Source organism: Pollicipes pollicipes, unplaced genomic scaffold, assembly GCF_011947565.3.
Source record: "Pollicipes pollicipes isolate AB1234 unplaced genomic scaffold, Ppol_2.1 Scaffold_2445;HRSCAF=2866_pilon_pilon_pilon, whole genome shotgun sequence".
Classification (NCBI taxonomy): Eukaryota; Metazoa; Arthropoda; class Thecostraca; order Pollicipedomorpha; family Pollicipedidae; genus Pollicipes; species Pollicipes pollicipes.
Window position 1 is genome coordinate 50,514 of NW_023596108.1, and position 23,487 is coordinate 74,000.

The 23,487-nt window shown below is 59.0% G+C and overlaps 2 protein-coding genes across 2 annotated transcripts in view; one reads left to right on the forward strand and one right to left on the reverse strand.

Annotated features, from left to right (window-relative positions):
• The window catches only part of LOC119097118 (alpha-1,3-mannosyl-glycoprotein 4-beta-N-acetylglucosaminyltransferase B), a 56,942-nt gene extending 38,605 nt beyond the window's left edge, over nucleotides 1-18,337 (forward strand). Inside the window, exons 8-16 of the mRNA XM_037220169.1 lie at nucleotides 6,208-6,426; nucleotides 6,721-6,812; nucleotides 8,075-8,205; nucleotides 8,994-9,101; nucleotides 15,225-15,323; nucleotides 15,676-15,770; nucleotides 16,068-16,204; nucleotides 16,642-16,757; nucleotides 17,081-18,337. Coding sequence (XP_037076064.1) covers nucleotides 6,208-6,426; nucleotides 6,721-6,812; nucleotides 8,075-8,205; nucleotides 8,994-9,101; nucleotides 15,225-15,323; nucleotides 15,676-15,770; nucleotides 16,068-16,204; nucleotides 16,642-16,757; nucleotides 17,081-17,101 — 1,018 coding nt within the window. The 3' untranslated portion in view covers nucleotides 17,102-18,337. The remainder of the gene's footprint in view (nucleotides 1-6,207; nucleotides 6,427-6,720; nucleotides 6,813-8,074; nucleotides 8,206-8,993; nucleotides 9,102-15,224; nucleotides 15,324-15,675; nucleotides 15,771-16,067; nucleotides 16,205-16,641; nucleotides 16,758-17,080) is intronic.
• A 2,336-nt stretch (nucleotides 18,338-20,673) lies between these two features.
• The window catches only part of LOC119097108 (protein-methionine sulfoxide oxidase mical3b-like), a 3,984-nt gene continuing 1,170 nt past the window's right edge, over nucleotides 20,674-23,487 (reverse strand). The window contains exons 2-6 of the mRNA XM_037220157.1: nucleotides 22,913-23,025; nucleotides 22,214-22,411; nucleotides 21,769-21,791; nucleotides 21,444-21,562; nucleotides 20,674-20,713 (exon numbers count right to left, since the gene is read on the reverse strand). Coding sequence (XP_037076052.1) covers nucleotides 20,674-20,713; nucleotides 21,444-21,562; nucleotides 21,769-21,791; nucleotides 22,214-22,411; nucleotides 22,913-23,025 — 493 coding nt within the window. The remainder of the gene's footprint in view (nucleotides 20,714-21,443; nucleotides 21,563-21,768; nucleotides 21,792-22,213; nucleotides 22,412-22,912; nucleotides 23,026-23,487) is intronic.

Consider the following 23,487-nt stretch of genomic DNA (forward strand, 5'->3'; position numbering starts at 1 on the left):
GTCAAGCACGTTTCTCCGTAGTCAGATATAATTGCAACAGGTTTAAATCGTAGCATTTGTCCGTGCTTCAGGCTGATGGAAGTGCGTGTGTGCTATAAAACGACCGTCCGACCCGGGATCAGGGGCGGGTGGCCAGGTGGCCGGCCGGGTTCGCGAGGTTCAATGCTGCAGGAGGGAGGGGCAGCACCAGGTGGGCGTCATGATAGTATGGTAGTGGGCTGGTTCAGGGATCCCCGCGGCGCCAGCTGTTTGGCCGGGGCTAGGAGTGGACGTCCGAGCTGGGCAGCGCCAGATGGCCGGCCAGAGGCGAACTGGACCGGTGGCTGCAGTCTCAGCCTGGCGGCGGACGGCGGGCCGTGTTGGCTGACCTCAGGTCACCGACGGTGTACCGAGGGGGACCGTTACCGCGACTGGCGGTCGCGCGCGGCAAGAGGCGGGGTCTGACAGGGGAGGGGAGCAGGTGTTCAGCGGGGAAGAGGAACAGGAGGTGCTGATCCCGCGGGTGCAGGCGTGGGTGGCAGTGACACGAAATGTCGTCTGGCGGTCTCGTGAGCTCACATGCAAAAGAATGCCCACTTATATATGATGGCATGCCGCCGACCAGGTGTCCATGAAAACATGCTGTTATGCAGGCATATCAATTGCGTGTGAGTCACTACGGCCTGGCGAGTGTGCCACCGTCGGCGTCTATTCTTACTTACATAGATGAGACGCCAATCGCGGTGCTGCATGATTGATCAGAACAGCGATACGGCCGTTATCGCCAGCAAAACTAGCCTTGCCGTGCGACTGATGCGCCTTTAAGCCCGCCCGGTATCGCTCATTGGCGATGATAGATGAGTGGGGAGGGCGATAACATATCGCCGCCCGGCCATATGGAGCCCGCTGACCACGGCCGACCGCAGGCGGCGCCGGACCATCCGTGCGCCGTGTTGAGGAGCGTGATTGCAGGAGGGAGTTGCCGGGAGCTCGCTCACGAACTCTACTCAGTTCCGTGAGCGCGTTCGGTGTACCCGGGCTGGGAGTGGAAGGTGCGGGCTGCAGAGGGCGCTGTGCCCAGGCTGAGAGTAAAAGGTGCAAGCTGTGGAGGGCGGCGCATCCGGGCTGAAAGTGAAGGGTGCAGGATGTGGAGGGCGGCGTATCCGGGCTGAGAGTAAAGGGTGCAGGCTGTGGAGGGCGGCGTATCCGGGCTGAAAGTGAAGGGTGCGGGCTGCAGAGGGCAGTGTACCCAGGCTGAGAGTGAAGGGTGCAGGCTGTAGAGGACGATGCACCCAGGCTGAGAGTGAAGGGTGCAGGCTGCAGAGGGCATCCTTCCGTGCCCGTGCGCACAGGCCGGTTGGCTCTCGGCGGACCTTCGCTCGCGTGCTCAAACAATAACAAGACATACGTGCGCGGATTTTCTGGACTGGTCCGGTTCCGTGCCCCTGCCACGCTTACATGCGCCTGGTCCGCTTGCAACTGGCATGTTGGCCGAGGAGCCGTTTTTTCGTCCAGCTGTGCGGCTCTCCAGTTGCCGACGGGACTCTTACTGGTCTAATTTCTTAACTACTAGGATGCGGTGGTAGAAGCCGCCATTTGTGGCCTTGCGTGCCATTCCCAATGCTGGCTTTATGAATGCCTCATTTCCACCACTTGGGCAATAGCTCGTGAGGCTGGCTGTGGAATACATATTTAAGTCCGGCACCGCGGTGTCCCGCAATGAAAATGAGTGGTGCAGAACCACTTGGTACACGCTAGTTATTTCACTGGATCTCAATCTTCCGCGATGAGAAAACCTGATGCACACCACACACGACCTCAAGGTTGTGAGGGGTACCTGATTGCCCTCGTGCTCATCTGGCGTTTCGTTTTCCCGTTCCGGTCTAATTGAACAAAGTCTGGGCTTCAGTTACCTGCTGCGTGACATGGGTTGTCAAGCCGACTGCACATTGAGCCTAAAGTGCATTAACTGCTTATCAGTCCTGTCTCAGGTGTTGTGTGCTCAGTTTGAAAGGGGCATCATCAAGGCTGTTGTAATGGATTAGCCCACTCGGGCTACATGGGAATTGTTTGGCTGCACGGGCACTGTCTTTGCTCAAGGCCCTAGAGCGAATTTTTGCTGCGCTCGTAGGGGTTGCGGAATGTCATTATTCATGAGATATTTCCCTTCCGCACGCGATAATCTTGCGAGCTGTTCCATCAGGCTCATTTGGAAATTATTGGTGCTATTGGTGTTCCTGGTTTCGCTGTAAGGTAAAGAAGACCTTCCCAAATTGATGAGGCCCAAGCTCTGCACTGGTACGGCTTGAGGGTCATGCTTGTGACCACAGCGTTACGGTCTGGGGCGAGCGCAGCAAACGTAAACCTGGCAACGTTTTGATCGTCGTACATTTTCCGGCTCGTAAAATTGCTCCGATTTATTTAACGTCATCATGCGCAGTCAATCGCGTTGAACGGCCTGTCACGTGATCGGCGCCTCTGTCGCCGCGCAGAGCAGTTTGGGAGCCACTATACAGCGCTAGGCATAATTTTTGTACGCAAGTATATTTTACGCATGCAAGCGCATGCAACGCATGCTCTGCAAGCGCGACCCGCCGGTCTTCTTTTATTTGTACGTGCCGTCTGGTCGTTAACTGTTAACGGATCAAAGGAATAAATGGCAGCTGACGGTACTTGCCTGCACCCACAGGCGTGACAGAGTGAAAAGTACCAGGGGTTACGTCTTGCTGTTGTAAAGCTAGCCCACCGCTCAGGAATTGTGCAGCCGGCTGCAGACTTGGCTTCACGCTCCACCGGGCGCTGGACATCGCATGCTGTGCCACGGAGTAGCAGTGCACTGTGATGGTGCCCCACGCTGGTTGCAGGCTTGGCTTCACGCTCCACCGGGCGCTGGACATCGCATGCTGTGCCACGGAGTAGCAGTGCACTGTGATGGTGCCCCACGCTGGTTGCAGGCTTGGCTTCACGCTCCACCGGGCGCTGGACATCGCATGCTGTGTCACGGAGTAGCAGTGCACTGTGATGGTGGCCCACGCTGATGTAGTGCACAATGTCAGTATCGCTTTGTATATTTAGGGTGTATTCGCAGGACACCAAGAATATTCTATTCCACGTGACAACACGTATTATCTTTGCCGAGGGTGTTTGCAGCGCGACTCGTTGGTTACATCTTCGAAACTGTCGTGACAGTAATTGCGCACGCAGACAGTATTTTCGTTTGCAGATACTGTAAGTGCTCCTAAGAATGGAAACGACAAATTACGTTCTTCGTGACGTATACAACTCATTTTCATCACTCGTTGCGGTCCTGGGCATGCAAATTGGCCTCGTAACAATTGAATATGTTGCGTCTTATCTGTTTCACTCCGATTGGGTTGCGAAAAAAAATTCTGCGCATCCGGCAAAGATTCGCCTTCACGTCACGTATAATCTTTGTCGTCCGGATCGTCGCGAATACACCCCTAACGACATGTTTTAGAATGAATGCATTCTGTGTGTAAGTAGCATTGATGTTTGCAGGTTTATTGTAAGCCTGAATTGCAGCAATGCGAACATATTGGAGTCAGGTCCATTAGTATGGTACAGTTGGCATGGTTCTGTAACGATCAATTATGTCAACAAATAGGAAAGCGTCGATTGCTGATTGACCCCCCCCCCCCCCCCACCTAATAACTCCTGCGGGCTGACCGCTACTGAGTAATTCTGAACGGCGACATGACATTAGGTCACACAGCCGCGATCATGACCGAAACATGACCACGAATCGTGACCACGAATCATGACCTGCATTCTGTGGTGCTTTTCGAACTTTTTTTTAGTCGTATAGCCGTGCCGTACCATTGCACCGCGTTCGTGGGTCATATCGCCGTGCCGCACCATTGCACCATGTCCATAAAAGACAAATTAAAGGCGGCGCCAAACAAAATCAGACTCTGTCGTTAGATAGTTCTTCGACGCGTATAATTAAGTGACTTATTGTGCACTGCTCTGTTGTGTGGAAGTGACGACATCTTCGAAAGGTCATGGGGCTCGGTTCGAGAAGCTTAGGTCATTTACAGGCCCTCTGTTGCAAATCTGATGAGCGATGACCTGCGGCTGAAGACAGCTGCGACATACACGGATGGAAAGGATCGTACAGCCGGAAAATCTAGTATGATAGAAGAATTAACGCAACTATCGCACCAGTAGCATCAGGCGATATGCTAGCACGACATTAGTCACTACGTTTAAGTTAGGTAATGCGTCATGGCAGGGTCAAATGCCTCGGCAAGAACTCTGCATGAACCACGCACGTTCTCACCGGGCAAGATAGGTATTGTTTGCTTGCAGTACAATAAATTGCCAGGTGGTAAGGGTTAATAGACGCTCCTATCAGTAATAATATTGAATGGCTGAACCCAATTTGGCGGGCCCAGATCCGCCAAATTAGGATCAGCGGGGACTTACAGCTGTGTGTTGTTGATTGAGCCAGGTTAATTGGAGGAAGCTCCAACGGGCGGCCGGTCCGATCGTTACCCCCAGCCGGGGAGGGGAGGGGGCAGGTTTGGCTCCGGCTCGGCCGACTCCGCCCGAGGCTCGTCCATCACACCCCGTCCCTCACGCTCCGTCACTCACGTCCCACCAGTGCTTCTCCGACCTCGCTCGCCGACCGGGTGCGGCCGGCTGGCGAGCTTGGGCTCCGGCGCCGGCTGTAACGATCGCGGGTGCGTGGCGCCCGCCGTGGCGCCCACCTGCTTGGCCCGGCGCGAGTCGGCGGGAGTGTCCCGCCCGGTGCCCGCGGGCGGTGGGCTCGCGGCACGGACGCGACCACGAGCAGGTCGAGTACGGGACCGACCGCTGATCCTCAGGCGGAGACGGACGGGCGTAATGTGCTCCAGCTGTTTGCTTGTAGTGATTCGAACTGATTGATCTGATTGCGGCTGAAGTAGGGTCCTCAGTGTTTGATGTGTATCTTTGACCTGTGGCTAAATTTGTCGACAGAGTTCGTCGATCGTGGAATTGTTTTTAGATGCCCATACCATATGCTTGATGTCGACGGGAAACTGTGAACCCACGAAGTGTTGGCTGTAAATGACAAGAAACTAAACGTGATCTCTAGGGCAAACAGTGAGCAGTCGACGTAGTACATAATTTGACCATTGCTATGCTTTAAGCAATTATAAATATATTGGAAATTGGTAAATACAAGACAGTGACAATATAGACCTTCACTACACGAGGGCTGGATCCATGCTGGATATTGGCAGCTTTACATCGAGCGCATGTTTCGATCAAAAGCCATCATTAGCAGTGATTATAAGTGAAGTGTACAATTCGAATCACAAATCTGAGAGCATGGCATATATGAAATGCTTCCCTTTGCACCAACATTACAAGCGCAGTGAGTGAATGTGAACGAATTCAAGCAGATTACAACAAAACAAAGAGTCTCCCATTTGTCATCCTCTCGCGAAATATCGCGTGATATTGCGCGGCTGCTCCTAGGGGCTACGAAGTAACAGACGCTGGGCCGAGTGGTCTTGGTGATCCGTACGCAGTGTGACGTGGTATACGTAACGAGTATATGCAGCGCTATGGGATGAGATGCGGGGTGACGGGTCAGTGGATTATTGCTGAATCGCTTGAGCTGATCCAGTTGTCCTTATTCGTTGGTAGGCTTTAAGTATGTGAAAAGTTGAGAGGCTTCCTCTACCTATCTGGTGCCTAGGTTTGTGATTAAAATCGTACGTTTAGCTTTAAAACATCTCGCATGGTGCTTTGCGGCCGAAACTTTGATTCGTTTTATCGTAGCATTTCTAATTTCCTGTCCCTCGCCCGATGATCTTCATTATTCAGCCCTGTCGAAAACGGTAACGCGGGGCCCCGCGCAATCACCCCAATTGTGAAGCATTACTTCCACCCTTCGTCATCCAATTCTAGTTATGTAATCTCCCTCCGCCGCGAAATCGTGAGCCTTCGCCGTACACCCAGCGCCAGCGAAGGCCTGGCACGCCATGCATGGCTCTAAGCGTGAGCCGCCAGCGTGACAACATGGCGTGACATGGCGCGCTGAGCACATGGCGTGATGCGAGGCGCCGTGTGGCGTGATGTCCGCGCGACGCGTCGATGCGCCATGCCGTAACACGACCTGCCATGCGCCTGACATGACGTGCCGTGCCATGACACGACATGGCGCGCCGTGCGCTCGACATGGCACGCGGCGATGACCTGACATCGCTCTGCCGGCAGGTTCCCGGTGGAGGTGGACTCGGGCCTGGTGGACATCATCTCGCCGTCGGCCGACTACTACCCTCCGCGGGAGACGGTGCGACGCACTCTCGACGACCCGCTGGAGCGCGTGCAGTGGCGCACCAAGCAGAATCTCGACTTCGCCTTCCTCATGATGTACTGTCGGCCGCGCGGCCTCTTCTACGTTCAGTTGGAGGACGACATCATGACCAAGCCCGGGTGAGCGCCGTCGGCAGACTGTCGGTGCTGCGCTGGCCCGCCGTCTGTCCGCGTCACTGTGGGGGGAGGGGGGAAGCCACCTGATCGGTGGCCCCCGGTACGGCGTCGCGTGCTTGTACCATGTGTCGTAAAAGGATGCGGCATGCGATTGACCAGGCGACGTGCCAGTGAATTATTTGTGGCCATGGGTTCTCGTCCTGAGAAATTGACAGGGAAGTAATGCGCCTGGCGATGAGAATATGGGAAGTAAGCTGCATGAGATGTAACGAGTGGTAACGCATTCTTGTTTTTCAGTTACGTCACGCGGATGAAGGAATTCGCTCTTCAAAAAATAACGGAGAAAAAGAACTGGTTTCTCCTAGACTTCTGCCAACTGGGCTTTATCGGTAAGATGATTCATTTCCCATCAGTTCTAGCTATGCGTGGGCAACGCGAAAATATAGATTACCACGATTGAAGTCTCTTAACCAAGCACTTTGTGTTGCGTTAGCCACGTCGTTGTGCCATTTGGTCTGATCCCCGGTCCCGGACCATTACGATGTTCATTCCGTAAGCAGTGGCGATCAGCCACGCACAGTTGTCGTTCCACGCCCCATGTCCCGGTCGCGGCACGTGTGGCGCGCGGCCGTCCAACCTGTGCGGTGGGGGCGGACGGGGCCGCGCCGCGCTCGCGCCAGCGCCCTGCGCGCACCGGGTTGTAATTCCAGCCGGGCCGGCCCAGCTCGGCCGGGGCCGTGTCGGTGTCGCGCCGGCCGCGGCTGCCATTCACATCGTCGGCTGGGCTGCCACTCCCGCCGCGCGCGGGCCGCACCCTCGGGCCAGTGTTAGCGTCATGGTTTGTGTGTGTTATCGGCCTGCCGCTGGGGTAGGGTTTTGTGTATCGGTTGCCCTGCAATATGAGGCTGCGATACGACAGAGGGTAATGTGTTGTGGGTCCAGCCCCGTGCGTCAGCGCCATGGCCGTAGGCAACGCGGAATGTGTTGCCGTACTCGGCAGCGCACCGCCGGCGGGACGGGAGCTCGTATTCCACGAGTGTTAGTGTCGCCGCGCGGACCAGACCTGACGTTGACCTGCGCATGAAAAGCGCCGATCAAGCGGCTGTGTACCCACCTGCGTGCTGGCGCTTGCCAGAGCGTGCGTATACGTGAGCGTTTTCACACGTGCTCGGCACACGGGTCCTACCCCTCAGCTGACGGCCATTCATTATTGACGGGGCGGCGCGTATGTCACGCGCTCGTGACGTCAACGCTCTGCGCAGCATCGGACGGTGGTGTCGGATCACCGGCATCCAGCGTGTTCTGTACACAGAACGGCCGGGGTATTGTGGCTGCCAGAAACACTGCCATTGGGAGGGAGAGGAAGGGGAAATGGACCCTCCAGACCCGCATTTTCTACCGAGCCCTGAAGAGGCACGTTCCGTTCGGTTGTGATGGGTGCTGACTGAGCTCTCCCACCCGCTTAAGAGACCCTGGCCGCGCCGACCGCGACTCTGTACAGTCCGTGTGCCCTTGTCTCCGACTCAGCCTGGGCCTCCTCACGCGTTTGTCTTTGCGTCTCGACCCCCTCCGCCTTACCGCGGCACGCAGCTGGATCGTGTGTGTCCCGACGCGATCTGCTCCTTGACGCCGGTGACCTCTGCTGCCGCAGGCAAGCTCTTCAAGACCGTGGAGCTGCTGCCCCTGATTCATTTTCTGGTCATGTTTAACAACGATAAGCCGTCCGACTGGCTTCTGATCAACCTGGTACAGACCAAGGTGTGCCGGTTCGACAAGAGCGCGGTGAGTGATGCAGACCTAGGTGTGCCGGTCCGACAAGAGCGCGGTGAGTGAGTGGTACAGACCAAGGTATGCCGGTTCAACAAGAGCGTGGTGAGTGAGAGGTGCAGACCAAGGCGTGCCGGTTCGACAAGAGCGCGGTGAGCGAGTGGTGCAGACCAAAGCTTGCCGATTCGACAAGAGCACGGTGAGTGAGCGGTGCAGACCAAGGTGTGCCGGTTCGACAAGAGCACGGTGAGTGAGTGGTGCAGACCAAGATGTGCCGGTTCGACAAGAGCGCGGTGTTGCCGCTCGACGACCGCCGGGCGGGCGGCGCTTCGCCATGGGCCACACGACTTCGTTGTTTGTCGAATAAAGGGCCGGACCAAAGGGCCATAAGTCGTCGCCTGCTTGTTTTCGTAGCGGATGGTTGTGTGGATAATTTATGACCGTTTCTGGTGTGGTCTGAATTGACGTTGGTAGAAACGGAACAGAAGATGGCGACATTTCCGGGTTTTCAGTTAAACACGAAACCTATGGCTCGTTTACACTTCCTGTTATTCGGTGCCGGACACGGTAGCCGACATAAAGACATTTACCTGTCGTATGTTGCATGGTTTCCGTAGTGTTTGGTCCTTTTTATCGCCTGGCCGCAGTAAAAGACATTTGACAGCGGCAGCCCAAGGACTGTCTCGGTGACCTCGCCTTAGCGCCCGCATACCGTCTCATGGACATCTGGAGACTCGCAGATAATCCCAAGTCCTCGCGTACCAGATGGAGTTGTCGGTAACGTGGTGCCCGCCGTCTTCCAGAAGAAGTGTAAAGAGGAGAAGGACAAAGTGTGGCTGCACTTCAAGCCATCGCTGTTCCAGCACATCGGTACACACTCTTCCCTCAAGGGCAAGGTGCAAAAGCTGAAGGTAAGAGACGCTGAAGCTGACCAGCTTTGGTGGAGACGAATGCCTCACGTCATGGCATTGGCCCCACTGAGAGATAGATTCCGGAAGGGATACTTTTTCGGGTATCCGGTCGTGAGGTACGATTCGTGAAAAGGATGGCGCTGGGGGGTAGCGACGTGGTGCGACCTTGATGTTGCTGTTGTGGTTGACCATGCTGTTCTGCGCCGTTGCTCCATGCTCGTTCCATCACCATTTGACAGGCGTTCTCCATCGCAAGATTGTCGTTTTTATAAATATGCTATTGGGGACGTGAATGCCGCCTTTCTCTTTCGGTACGAAACGCCTCAAGTCGGACTGAATAGACTCCGAACTGGTTATCTGCAGACCACTGCGTAGCGCAGACAACTATGTAGTGGGGAACGGCAGGTATGGACCAGTAGGTTCACAACATCGATGGTGAAGTGGTGTTAAATTACGGATAACAGCGCAGGTGTGCGTCACATCGGCGAACAACGGTGGTGATGTGACTGTCATGATGAGATGTTCATCGAGGAGCACAGCTAACATCCCGGCTGCTGGAGCTGGAGGCGTGGCCATGTAGGCCTGCTCGTGCAAACTAATAACGCCCGTAACGTAGAAGTGTACCGAAATATCACAGTACCAAAATAGATCCAGTTTCATGTGCTTTCTCTGTTCTTTATTTCGCTCAACCTGAAACCTTTCAGAGAGCATGAACGACATAGCTCCTTGTACTTCGCCTGCATGGCGCAAGCTGCTTCACCCCCGTGTCAATTAGCAAAGTTGGCTGCCCGTAAATCTGGCCGTGTCATGAATTTTCGCTCACGCTGCTGATTTATGAACCTGTCTCTTGACGCGTGCTGCCTCCCATCAGTCCAGGGCAGTGGACTTTGCGTCGAATCATTCATGAGGACTATTGGAACTGGTATCCAGGTGTCTGAATGCGCCAGGACAGGGGCTGTCGTGGGTTGATGGAGAATTCGGTAGTTGCATTCGTGCTTCGTGCTGTGAGCATAGAGTAATGAAGTTGTGAACGACATCCAACATAGCCAAATGGCACGTTGGGGGGAGGGGGGAGGGGGCTAGTGTAGTGGTTAACGTATCGGCGTTAACCGCTGCGCATCCGGAAAACCAGAGGTGCGGAATTCGATTACCCACGGTGCCCGCCCTCTCTGCCAGGGTGACAGGCAGGCGATGCCATATAGCCTTAGCAACTGGTTGCGTCGTGAAGTCCCAATGACAACAGCGTCGTGGGATTCGGCCCGGATTTTTAGCACGTCCTTACCTTGCCATTGCGGTTGAAACGCCTCGTTCATAACGCCAAACAAGGTGGTCACTTCTCTCTAACGGCAGCATGGAAGTAAGTGTGCAAGTCGCTCTGTTCGTGACTAAAAAAGACCACAGTCCTGCAAAATTCTGCAGTCTGTTTTGTGTGCGGGATTCCGCCATATGGTTTTGTACCTTACGCACTTAAAAGCGTGTTTGTGGTTTTTAAACAGCCCACGGTAGAAAAATATCTCGCACTTTAGTTCTGGTAAACGGCTTTGCCTCAGAATTTGACCATGTCGTTCCCGATGAAAAGGAAAGGGAACGCCATTGTGTAATATCCCTGGCGTTCTCCATCCATACTTAATGGCCGCAAACGACCGGCGCTGGCGCGATCGGAGCGGTGAATCTTCCGAGCGCGGCACTAGCGACCGGAACACCGTCGTGCTTCAATGGAATCGCCCAGCCACGGCACTGGGGGGCGGAATCGACCGGCCGCCTGTAGGGTCAGGCCGGCGGCCTCAACGGCCGCTCGCCCCTCTCCTTCTCCCTCCCCGGCACATCGCCGCCCAGCCCCTGGCCCCGCCCGCTGTGAGCTGGCTTGTGGGCAGACAGTGGCTGTCGCGTGTGAGTGATGAGCTGGCCGGCTGGGACGGAACCAGTCGGCGTGGCGTGCCAACAGAGCCGCGCCGTCGCCCTGTCGCCGTGCAGGTGAGCGGTGGCGAGCCGCTAAAGGCCGCGGGATGAGGCGCCGGCTGGGCGGGCCGCTCCGTGATCTGCCGTACATGGCCACGGCCTGCGGCGCCGCGCCCCTCCAGTGGCGTCCCGTCACCGTCGCGTGGTGGTGTTGCGCGGCTCGGCCCCGCCCTGGCGTGACAGGCGATGCTTCCCACTGGGCCTGAGGCAAGCCGCGCCGGCTCCTCATTAGGCTGATGGGCCACTGCGGCACGGCCGGCACGCGGTGGAGGCCGCGCGTGTGCCCGCCGCCGCTGCAGACTGTAACCCGTCGCCGCTGAGGACTTAGCCTCTGTCAATGCAAACTAACTCGCCGCCGCTGCGGGCTAACCCGCCGCCGCTGCAGGCTAACCCGTCGCCGCTGCGGGCTAACCCGCCGCCGCTGCGGGCTAACCCGCCGCCGCTGCGGGCTAACCCGCCGTCCTGCGGACTGTAACCCACCGCCGCTGCGGACTAACCTGCCGCCGCTGCCGACTAACCCGCCGCCACTGCCGACTGACCCGCCGCCGCTGCAGACCGCCCCCACCGCCGCCGCCGACTGTAACCCGCCGCCGCTGCAGACTGTAACCCACCCCCGCTGCGGACCAACCCGCCGCCGCTGCCTATCCGACGCCGCTAGCTTGCGCGGGCCCGACACCGGATGGGAACGATAGAGCACTGCAGCTTTATGACAGCGTAGCGCCGGTGATTGGAGTCGGCCAGATGTCGCTATCCGCTGGACCGGAGGATTTCTAACCTCCGCTCAGGCCTGTTCAACGTTGGACATCGACCATCGGCCGTGACGCGGGTGGCCGCGGATGGTGGGCGGTTAGTGGACTGGGACATGCGACGCTTCTTGCCATTATGTACTAGGGACAGAGTTTCAGTAAGTTATGGTATGCTGAGACCCCGTGTGACCTACACCGCACGGTCCATACAGTCTGCATTGCTCGCCGGTGTCTGGACGACGAGCGTCGAGGCTTAGCGCGATCCTGGCCGTCGGTAGCGTCCCCAGCTGACTGTTGGCTGCTGCGCGCTGCCGCTTGGCTTCAGCTATGGTTGACCCGCGCTGCGCGCCTGAACTGCTGTCCTGTGCCCCGCTAACAGCTCGCTTGATGTAGCACTGGCAGCGGCCTGCGCGCTCTTCGTGCGTCATACAGTGAGTGATCTGGTGTGCGCGTGTGTGTGCACACTGCACGATCGGTGACTGCTGCGGTCACTGCGGCGCCTCTTCTGCCGGGTCGGCCGCGAACGGTCCTGGGACCTGTCGCGGTGTGTACCGGCGAGGCGCGCAGCGTCCGCGGTCCTGCGGCGGACCAGCGCAGTCCGCTCCGCCGCAGCCGCGCCGGCTCGCGACCCCTCGCGGCGCGCCGGTGGCGGCCGGCGGCGGCCGCGCCCGACCCGAGCCGCTGAGTCCAGCGCGCTGACTGGCTCTGTGTGACCCAGGACTCGTGGGCCGGCGGAGAGCGCCAGCAGTGGTCGCCGGAGAACCCGCGCTGGGTCGCCAAGCACCGCTCCCGCCCCACGGTGACTGTCCCGGGCATGTGCTGCGGCAGCTGGTCTGCGACGCCGCCGCTCCCCTGCGCATTTGGTTCAGGACGACACTAGACGTGTGTGTGCCCACGTGCCGGCGTGCGTCAGACTGGTCTGCAGAGTCGGCGCCGGCACGGACTCGGCCGGCCGCCGAGCGGCACTGACGCTGCCAGCATGCACGTGCTCTGCCCCCGCCGCGGACGGTGCCCGGCGGTCCCTCAGGCCAGAGAGGGCTACCGTTGCTGACACCAGCATGTTGGCACTCGCGAGGAGATTTGCAGTGGTCGGTGACCGTGAAGTGAGGCGTCCGGCATCGGCCTGTGTGGTGACCTCTGCTGATGTACACGGCGCGGGTGTCGTCGTGACCGGCAGACTTGTCCCGTGCCGAGACCCGGCGCGCTTGTGCCTGCGTCACCCGCACCCTCCAAGTGTACACGTTTGCTGCCGGCACGTCTCTGCTGTGTGGTGATGACGTTGCAAGACCGTGCACGTACGCAATGCGTGCGGTTGTGTATCCTATACGCCACACTGACGTTTGCTCTCGGGCGTCATTTGGAATGACGTCTGTCTGGTGCGCTGATGTTGGATGGCAACTGTATCGTGATTTTATATTGTTTTCATGCTTTGTATTATTTTCTATTCAGGAAAGATATCGTTTGGAAAGGCGTGGAGTATTTATCCATACTCTTGTTCGGAATCCCGTCCCGAGCTTAATTTTACTCTGCTCTCGCGATTAGTCCGCTCATATTTTGGTAGGGCTTTTAGGACACAGCCTTGCACCATTTGTTGAAAAACGCATACTAGACCAGACGTGCCCTTCCGCAAAATAAGTTTGGGAATAGGATGGGGGTTGAGCAGGAAAAATATCGAAACGTATCCCAAAATGCGGCATTTTCTCTCGGATTCCGCCTGCCTTTCTTCTCAAAGTTGGGAGGAGCTGGGGAGGGGGCGGGGGGACGAGGGCGGAGGGCAATAGCCCCAGCTGAATAGGAAACGGTACCATGCGACACGCCGCAAACGACAGTTAGCCCCAGCTGATGGTGATGATTCGGGGCTTTTGGGCGCATCAACTGCAGTAGGTCATGCAGCGCCCATTACGCTCAGTTTCATGGGTCTCACAGTCACGATATGCGGGACTACCGGGTATGACCACGGTCATTTCTGCTCCGCCCAACTACTCATATTTGAACGATCACTTCATTGTTGAACACCATCTGTATCCAGGCGATGCGGCGTGGTATGCCGCTGTACGCCGCGCGACGACCGAAGTCAGCTGGGGTCGGTGTCACGGTACCGCACCTGTTAGCCCCCCCCCCCCCCTCCCACTCATGTTTCCTGGCGTTTGATCTACTTCTGTTGGTGCCGTGACCCCGATCTGACCTGCATTTGCGCGGACGAGTCCTTTCGTGTTCGCCAAGTCGCGCCCCTGCCGACATAGACCGACGCTGAGCAGTACTCTCTGGTCACCACCGGCTGCGCGATTAGCCGCCCCGCGCCGCCGGCCGTGTCGGTCGGAACGGTCAGCTTACCCTGCGCTCTCCGCCAGCACCCAGTCATCGTCCTAAAGCACGCGCCTCTCTCTGCCCGGCGCTGGAATCCGCCGTGCCGTAGCCCGGCAGGGCGCGCGCACCGGCGGACTCGTGCGGACTTTTGACGGCCGCTGTTGGCCGGCTCGTGGCGCGCGGCGCCGAATGGCCTCTGGCGTCGGCACGGCGTTCGGCGGCGAGCTCCGCGCACTTTGCCGGAGGCCGGGGCTGCCTCTCAGCGAGTTCCGGCTCCCGGAGGGGGCACTGCCCTGCGGCTGGGAGACCAACCGCCGGTCACCTGGCGTGCCTGCCGGTGCCGCCAGCCGGCCCGACGCACGCACAGGGGAGGAAAGCCGACCTTGGCGCGTGCCACCCGCCCCGCCTCGGCCCGCTGGCGTGGCGGTGAAACGGCCGCACGCGCGCCGGCACGGTGCACCCCGTGAGCGCCCCTCGCTCCGGCACGCCACCGACGGTCGTTTCCTGCGTCCTGCCCGGCAGCCGCTACGTGTCCGCGTGCAATACCACCGCGCCAGAGTTTTGTTTAATTATTTCCTTTTGTTCCGGCGCTGCCTGATGTGGGAAAATCGATGCCGTTCGCAAAATGTCAGGGAGGTGTAATGTGAGGCGAAATTCCGGCGGGCTGGACCTTGGCGAGCTCTGGAGCCCACGCTTCACTGGCAGGGTTTGTGCATGACCAGCGCGTAAAGAGCGGTCTCAGCGAAGCACGGACCCTCCGCATTCGGTCAGAGTCGTCACGTCGCGCCAATGTGCTACCCTCGCTGCCTAACGGGTCAGTGATGTATGTGAACATCAGTCCAGGAGCGCGTACTCGACTGATTTCCGGGCTGATCCTCGGCGCGTGTGTGGCGGCTTGGTCTGTCGTGGTCGGCTCTCCGCGTTCATCGCAGAGGTGCCGACCCTCCCTAGGTACCTGAGTCCGGTCCCAGCCCGCCCTCAGCTGCCGCGGCTGCAGACGCCGCTCGCCACCGTCCCACTGCTCCACGCTGCCCCGCCACCAGCGGCGACTGCCTGCACCTCGGACCGCGGCCGGAGCCGACACTGACTCGTCGGCTCCGTCTGCCTGCAGGACAAGCAGTTCGGCAAGGTGCAGATGTTCGTGACGCACGTTAACCCGCCGGCGCGCATCGTGTGCGACATGAAGCCGCATAAGCAGTATACGCTGGAGGTAGGCGCCTCGCTCCGGCGGGGGTCGGCGATGGTCAGACAGCCGGTGACCGGGGCTGTCCGAGGTCCCGGACGGACGGTAATGTCAGGGCGGTCCGTTTCCTCGCTGCGGAATGCGTTTCCGGCGCCGGGTGCACTGCGGCACATATCCATGAAATGGCATGTATGGGGTTGATATGGAATAGTGAATGGCAGCCGTTTTATTTGGCATTCGTCCTGACGGTGTATCTGCCGTGCATCTGACGCTTGCAGTGGTGGCTCTTTTACTTAAAAGGTGACGTCAACTACTAGCACAACGGAAGTATGTGCTTCGAGCAGTGAAGGGCGTCGCTGACGTGAGGCTCGATTCGCAGCGTGCCTACAAGGGCGAGACGTACTTCTGGGGCCTGCTGCCCCAGCCAGGGGACCACCTGGAGTTCCATCTGACGCCGCCGGTCCGGCTGACCGGGTGAGAGTGCCGAGAGTGCCGAGAGTGCCGGCGGGCCCAAGCCTTGAAGGGCTGCGATGGCGGTCCGAACCAGAGAGTGGACTACAGGAGGCAGAGGCCAATCGGCTGCGGCCGCCCAGTATCAGGGTCCGCTCGAACTCGTGTGTTTGGTTATGCTGCGCGCACGCGCTGGTTAAACTCGCGAACGTGTTGGACATTGTAGGCGGATGCTGCGACTTACTGCGGTATTGTCCCAAACCATTCGCTGTTCACTTTTGGTTAGGGGTGCTTGTCCAATGTCTGGTTGTGCTTTTTCAGCTTCTACTTCCAAAGTGGAAATCTGGAGCATCCATCGGACCGGTTCTATAACACCACCGTCGAAATCATACCCGAGTTCCGACCCGAGGAGCTTCTGAAAGAGTACAAAACCACGCCGGATGGCTATGTGATAGTGGGTAAGTCTCCCATCGTTCCTACGCCCAATCTCCGACCGCCAGTTGAGGTCGGCGCAGGCCTCTCCTGCGGGACCGGTGAGCGCCACGGCCCAGCCGGGCGGCGGCCGGGAGCGGCGCCTCGCGCGCCTCACCACACAGGTCGGCTCCTGGGCCGGGTGCAGTCGCCGCTGCGGCCGCCTTAGCGGACGTGACGGCGCCAGACCGGACGCGTCGGCCGCGCTCGCGGTGGCGTGCCGGGCTCGGCGCCTCCGCAGGCCGTCGTTGTGGGGCTGGCAGCGCGGCCCGTCGGATGTGTATGGCCGTGTCGCCGCAACGGCGGGCGCTGTTGTCGGCGCGCCGCCGATTCGTGTTTTGACGCCCTTGACGTGCGGCGCCGGGGCCCGCCGGCCTGCCGGCGCCCACTTGCCGACCGCTGACCCGACACCCCCGCCCCGCAGGGCATTTCAACGACCAGGGCGTGGCGGCGGGCGAGCTGGCGGCCGGCTGGGGTCTGACCAAGTCCGCCCGGCTAGCCGTGCAGGCCGAGAGCGACAACTGGGCCATCCTGAGCGAGGTGAGGGGCGGGGCGGGGCGGGGCGGGGCGGGCGGGGCGGAGCGGCGGGGCGCGGCGCGGCACGCGCTGACGTGGTGCTGTGCTGCGGTTGTGATGCGGCGTCACGGCCTGCGCCTGTTGTTGGGAATGGTGAGGATTACGGTCATCAATGCGGGTGTTTTGCTGAAAACAGCGGAAGCCCTTTGAGGATGCGTGAATCAGTAGGACGGCCTCACGTGTGATCAAAGCCCAAGGGCACGGTTAGCGAGCGCTTCCGCTGCGCGGACGCCTCGCGTACCCCGCCAGCGGACCGGTCCGTCTGTGACGTCATGGCCCGTCCGCAGATCCACCTGAAGACGAGCTAGTGCCGGCTGAGGTCGAGTGCAGCTCGTCAGCCTCCGGACATCCTCCCGTTCCGACTGCTCAAGCGGCGCGGCCCGCCGCCGGCCGCGCCCGTCCCTGCGCGGCGGTCCGGGCGAGGCCCGCTGTCGGTCAGGCGGCTGGGCCGAGCCGCGGCGCCGCGGAGGGCGGCGCGCGAGCGGAGGTGGCGGCCGCCCCCAGCCGCCGCACCCGTGATAAGCAGTGCTGTACGGCGCCAACAGTGCCCGCGGCCGATCCGCGGCTCGGGCGGCGGTGTTTGTACTTAGACTGGCCGTCGTCAGTGCTCGGCGAAGCTGTTCGTTCTCATACATGTTTGAAAGTGCCATGGCGCCTGCGTGCGTGGTGTGTGTGTGCGCGCTCGCGCGTGAGTGTGTGGAGCCGGTGGCTGGGCGGGGCTGTGGCCTGGTCCGTGATATGGAAGACTGAAGACAGCCCGTACGCTCTAGGAGCGACGCCGCGGTCAGTGGTCAGTGGCCGCTGACGCAGCCCAACACGAGCTGTCTGTGATCTAAACTAGACTAGCATGATGGCAATCGCCCCGCTGGCCGGCGCTTTCGGAAGTCAATCGTTGACGGAGTGCGACTGTTGGGACTGTTCACGGTTTGTCGGTAGGTAGCTTTGTTAACGCCAGTCGTCGGTGGCGCCGCTGCTGGCTTACATGTATATTCTATGGGTCGCGTGGCAATAGTGGGGCACCTTAGTGTTGCCGCCCTCGGCGGAGCTCCGACCATCTGTCTGTCTGTCTGTCTGTCTGTGAGTCCGACACATCACCACAGGAGTGGCGGGCGCCATGTTTGCCCTCCGGGCATCTATCAGTTTTATGCTGCTTGCTTCTTTGCTTGCAACGGCTATTGTCTCGGCAGTTGGCGTGGCGAGTCCGGTCCGTGCGTAATCGGCCAAGCGATTTTACGTGCAATGGCTGCGCTGCTGCCAGGTATCGGCGAGCTTAATTCCGTTGCTAACTTCCAGCGGCGGCCGGTTTGTCTGAACGCTGTGACTCATCGGTGATCATTTATTAATCAGATCGTGCATAGCGCCCCGCCGGTTGCTGCAGTTCGGCGCCGCCGTGTTTCCGTTCGCCCGCTTGTTAGTGCTTCACCGTGTTGGTACGGATCAGCGGCGAAGCCCGTTCGTATGTTGTAAATTGTCCGCCGGCGTCGGCCGTGTGGTGCCGCGGCTGGCGGCGCGTGAGCGCGGCCGACTGCGGTGCTCGCAGCCGACGGGATCGCGTGCCGCGCCGCTGGACGCCGGTCTGGGAGCCCGTCAGCTGGCGGCGGACGCCCGACCGCCGGGCGGCCCCCCTCGGCGCGGCTCGGCGGCGGCTCCGGCTAGACCCAGGGCCGGATCGGGAGCCGGATCCGTGCCCAGGACCGGAGCCGGAACCGGATCCGGTCTCGGGTCCGGTCCCGGGTCCAGTCTTTGAGCCGGGGTTGGGAGTTGGGTGCGCAAAGGACCGGCGCCAATTGGAATGGGATGGGGGCTGTCTGAACTGGAGACGCGGTGCATTGCCGGGCTGTTCCGTACGGAGGTCTGGAAGCAATGTGAGCCCGATGTCTCAGCGTAATGTCGGATCATTCCGTACAGTCCACACGGCGAGGTCTTTCGCTCGGTACTTAAGTTGCCTGCGAATGTGGTGAGCGGGTATGTAGCCGATCACGGCGGCAAAGCGGACAATGGTAACATGTTTAATGCAATCAGCTGCCATTGACAGCGCGACGTGAACGCATCCTGATGTTTGTCGGAGTTATGTTCAAATAACACTTATCGCGAATGGTTGTGGCGAGAGATAGGGTCGCGTGTTTGCACGCATCTCGCGCGTGCTAACAAGTATGCCAACTTGTCTGAAGAGTTTTAGCGGGTCTGACGACAAGGCGTTTGTTTTTAGTTACAAAATTCGCTGAGCCCGAAAGCAAAGTTGCTACTCAGTGGCCGTTGTGACATGATGCCGCTAGCGAGCTGTTTGTAAGGAGCAGACATGAGTACGCGTGCTTCAAACCTGGTGCGTGCAGGCGTGGTCGAAGTCTGTTCCAGTGTCCCGTGCTCGCTGGCCCGGTGTGTGGGACGCACAGCCGGTCGTGGTTTGTCGTCTGTCCCGTTGTTCCTGCCTCGGCGTGCCTCAAATACAGTGGCTTTATTTATTCTCCCGGCGTGTGGCTGGACAGCGCGCGGACGCGGCGGACTCCGTGGCTCCGCGGACCACGCGCACGGCTGCTGACGACCCAGCGCCTCGTTTAGGCCAACAGGAAATGTACGCTTGGGAGCACACAACTTTTTTCATTAGGATATTTTGGCGGTCACTTATGGGACTGAGTGAGGCGGGCGGTCAGCAGCGTTTCCAGTGTTTATATATAATAGCTCACGAAATGTACGTAACCTCTGAACGATGGTAATAGTCCGCAAAATGTGCGTAACCTCTGGATGATGCTCATAGTCCACCAAATGCACCTAACCTCTGGACAATGCTATCAGCCGTGCGCCATTTGCAGTTCAGCGAGATCATGGCCCATGTAGTTGACGTCATCATGTGACAAATACTTGTAACACGATCGACTCAGTAACACTGCAGCTCACGTTACGTCTTTATATTATCAACAAATTGATGATTAGAAAGTGAAGGAGCAGTGTGGATGCCGCAGGGCGCGGCAGTCATGGCGCATTCAAGAGCCGTGCGAACACGACCCAGCCCGGTTCGTTCCACAATGACACAATGTACATAAATACAGCGTTCACCTTGTCCTTTGACCATATTTTCTATCTACGAACATGCGAAGACCTCATTACGAGCATGCGACCACAAGCAACGGCATGACAAGCGAAATAACGAAAGCGAAATAACCGATCACAGATGTTAGTTAAATATGGGAGGGTCACTCATGGACGATTTGTTGAAAATACGACGGCCTTATCTGGACGCGAATGGTGTATGGCTGTTGGCAACAACCACTCCATCTTTTATCCGCAATATCCCACATATTTCTCCACTCCATATCACACAGCGTTCGTCTTACGATGCCTACGCAATCAACGGAAATGTTTTGTTACAGCATGCAGATCATCTCCAGTGCGAACTCCAAACGCATCTCCAGCAAAGCGCCCATCCGGCCGAGAAAGCACGAAAATCACATATGCCACAACACCGTGGACAAGCGCCGACGCCGCCGCCAGCTCGACCCCCGCGGGAGCAGCCGCGACCTCACACGGCGCGACGCAAGCACGGAGCGGATGGGAATAGGTGGCTCAGAAGGCGACCGCGCAGTGGCCCGGCGCGATGTGCATCGGTCTGCGGCGACGGTGGCCGTTGGCGCCGCCGAGGCCCACACCCTCAGGCCCCACCACAAGGGCATGGTCGGCTCGCCGTGCCCCAGTCGGGCGTGGTCGGTATGGCGCCCTGTCCCCCAGAACTGGAGCCAGCTGGTTGGCCCTAGGAGACCGCTCCGACCGCACGGGGTCAGGTGGTGCTCGCGGAGACGAAGACGGCCGCTGCGGACAGACGCTGGACGGAGCGCTAGACGGCCGTCTCGTCCGGACCGCAGTTGGGTTGGGGCCGACCGAGCACCTACTGGCGGTTCTCAGCAGACTCGCACTCCATTCTCAGTCTGCAACACCGTCATCACGCGGTCAGCATAGTCGGCCTATCGACCGACGACAGGCGTACAACCGACACTCGCAGCATGTGAAGACAACCGGCACACGGTCCACACAATAAGCGGGCGGCTCGGCCGTAACATAATCAGCAGCCCGGTCTGTCAACACAGCCGGCGCGCCGTTAAGGTCTCTCGTCTGTCAACGCAGCTGGCACGTGACTGGCCCGCCAATACGAACGTCACGCTGTCAGTGAAGCAGAAATGAACAAATGCGCGCATCGTCAAAAGTGACAAGACTTCGAATTGCAGACGAGAACGGGGGGGAGGGAGCGCCGTGTCACCGGACAAGTACGGTCAGCCCATTCATTCTGGATACGGCGGCATACATTAACTGTGCATCAGGTGATACGGTATGCTTAGGTGGGGTCCAAAAGGAGACAAATTGAGCCTGCCGCCAGGACATCACAAACTTGTCAGTCATGAATGGCCGCCATTATTGTCTATCAAGGACAACAAACAATTAACGTAAAATAAATGGGCTAGGACCATTTAGCCATTGATGAGCGAATAACGGCCCAGCCACAGTGCCGAGCACAGACCGAAATCCATAGGTCTACATAATGAGAACGCCAATCCGTTCTGCGGTGAGGCCGGGTAGGCGGGCCGGCCCCGCCCGTCAGCGCCCGACACGTCGCCGCCGCCCCTGATGCGGAGCCCGGTTCCCGCAGCCGGCCGTCCTAACCTGTTCCTGCTCGGCCCCGTCCATGGCCTGTCGAGCGCGCGTCTCTGCTCGGATATCTCCAGCAGCGTGCTGACCAGCTCGCGCTCCCGCTCCACGTAAACGTCCGACTTCAGGGCCCTCTGCGGTCGAGTGTGGCGGGTGGCGTCACGACCGGCAGGCACGGGGCAGGCGGCGGCACGCGGGCGAGCGGTCAGTCGAGCGGCGCGCGGCCAACCGACAGGGCTCGCCGGCGGGGTGCGTTCGAACACGATCGAATTCATTACGTTAATGTGCTCCTCAAGAGGGACGTGGACACAACGTAGCCGTTAACAGCGCTTCTTATCACCCGTGTAGACAAGGAGCTGCCGTCTGGAATAAATATGTTCGCGGGTACAGGCACTTGCCTAATTGGACATACTCGTCATCGGCGCACGCTAGCGGGACTGGCCCCGTCTTAACATGCACCACAGGCGCGACGTTCCGCCAGTGCCACCCTGAGTCTCCGAAAAACGTGCCTGCTAGAACTGACTGTTCCTGGGGCAACTCCTCTTGACCTGGTGTACGGGTCAGGAGGAGTGGCCCCGGGAACAGTCAGTACAAGCGGGAGGCTTGGTAGCACATCTATCCCTTTCGGGACCTCTGTGGTATCCAGCCGCCCTGATCTGCCCAATGACGACCACACGAACGGCGAGCCCCTGAGCCCAGAACGGCATGGGGGAGGGGGGAGACACATGGGGAGCGGGGAAAGGAGGGAGGGCGGGGCGAGGGACGGGGAACGAGGGGGGACGTACCGGGCGCGGCCATGCGCTCGCGTAGTTCCATCTGCAGCCGGTCGTGCTTGTCCTCCAGCTGGAGCTCGCGCAGCTGCAACTGCAGCAGCTGGTCGCGCCGCACCAGCATACTGCGCTCGTGCACCAGGCCGAACCACTGGCGCATCAGGACGGCGTCGTCGCTGGGGTCGGTGTCCTCGCCCCCGCCGCCGTCACCGCCTGAGGCGAAGTCCCCGCCAGTCAACGGGGGTCGGGGCCGGGCTGGAGGGGGTACGGGTAGGGTACGCAGCCACACTTCACATTGCTCGGAAGTCGAAATAGCGCAGTCTATTAAGCGTTTCGACGAGAACATAAGTGATCAGCGGCACATCAGTACAGGCCTCAACATCAAATAAGCACCGAGTGCGCCTGAATCTCAGCAAGACACTCAGCTCCGACCCGAAGCGTTTGCACTGGCTGCAAAATTTGGGTGCAATAATACAGACGATCGGTATTAATAGGCAACGGGGATAGTGGATTGGTGCCCGTGCTAGAAAGCTCGGGGCTCTGCCGATACCAGAATATCAGACAATCCTGGCCTGTGATGAACGTATCGATGGCCAGATATTAGCGTCAGTATCAGTGAGACTTCATCGGTTCTGTACCGGTCCTCAAGGCATTCAGACCGTCGCCGAGACGGTGCTGGTACAGGCATAGCGCCACGCTGCTGTGCTCCATTACCCGGGCGTTCACCCCTGATGGCCTTCTCGACGGAGGCGCCGCGCTGCTCAAGCTCCTGCTGCCGCACCTCCACCTCCCCCAGCTCCCGTTGTAGCTCCTGCGCGCGCTGCTGCCTGCCGGCCCCGCAAACGGCAGTGGGCTCCCAAGAACGCGTCGTGGTGAAACATCAGGCACACCACAGCTGACTTAAACCGTCAGCAAGTCGTTAGACGCAGCGCCGAACCTTTCCGCATAGTGTCCGGGAGGTGTAACACTTCAACATTCCGTTTCATACTGCTCAACTGTAACTTGAACTGTTTTGAATAACACAGCTTAAACAATCGGCTTGAAAGCACTCATAGCCTTCGACTCTGCCTATTCATGGATAAACTTGCAAGTGAAGCTTCACTTGACGAATTGCCCTAGACAGGCCACCTTGGAATACTGGGGGGGGGGGGGGGGGCAATAAGAATCGTTTTTGTGCAATATCTTTTGATGAGAAACGCTGCCCGCATGCACGAAATAAAAGCACACGGAAATATTTGACAGCCCGTACGAAACACTGGTTACCCGAGTATGCACACATCACACACACA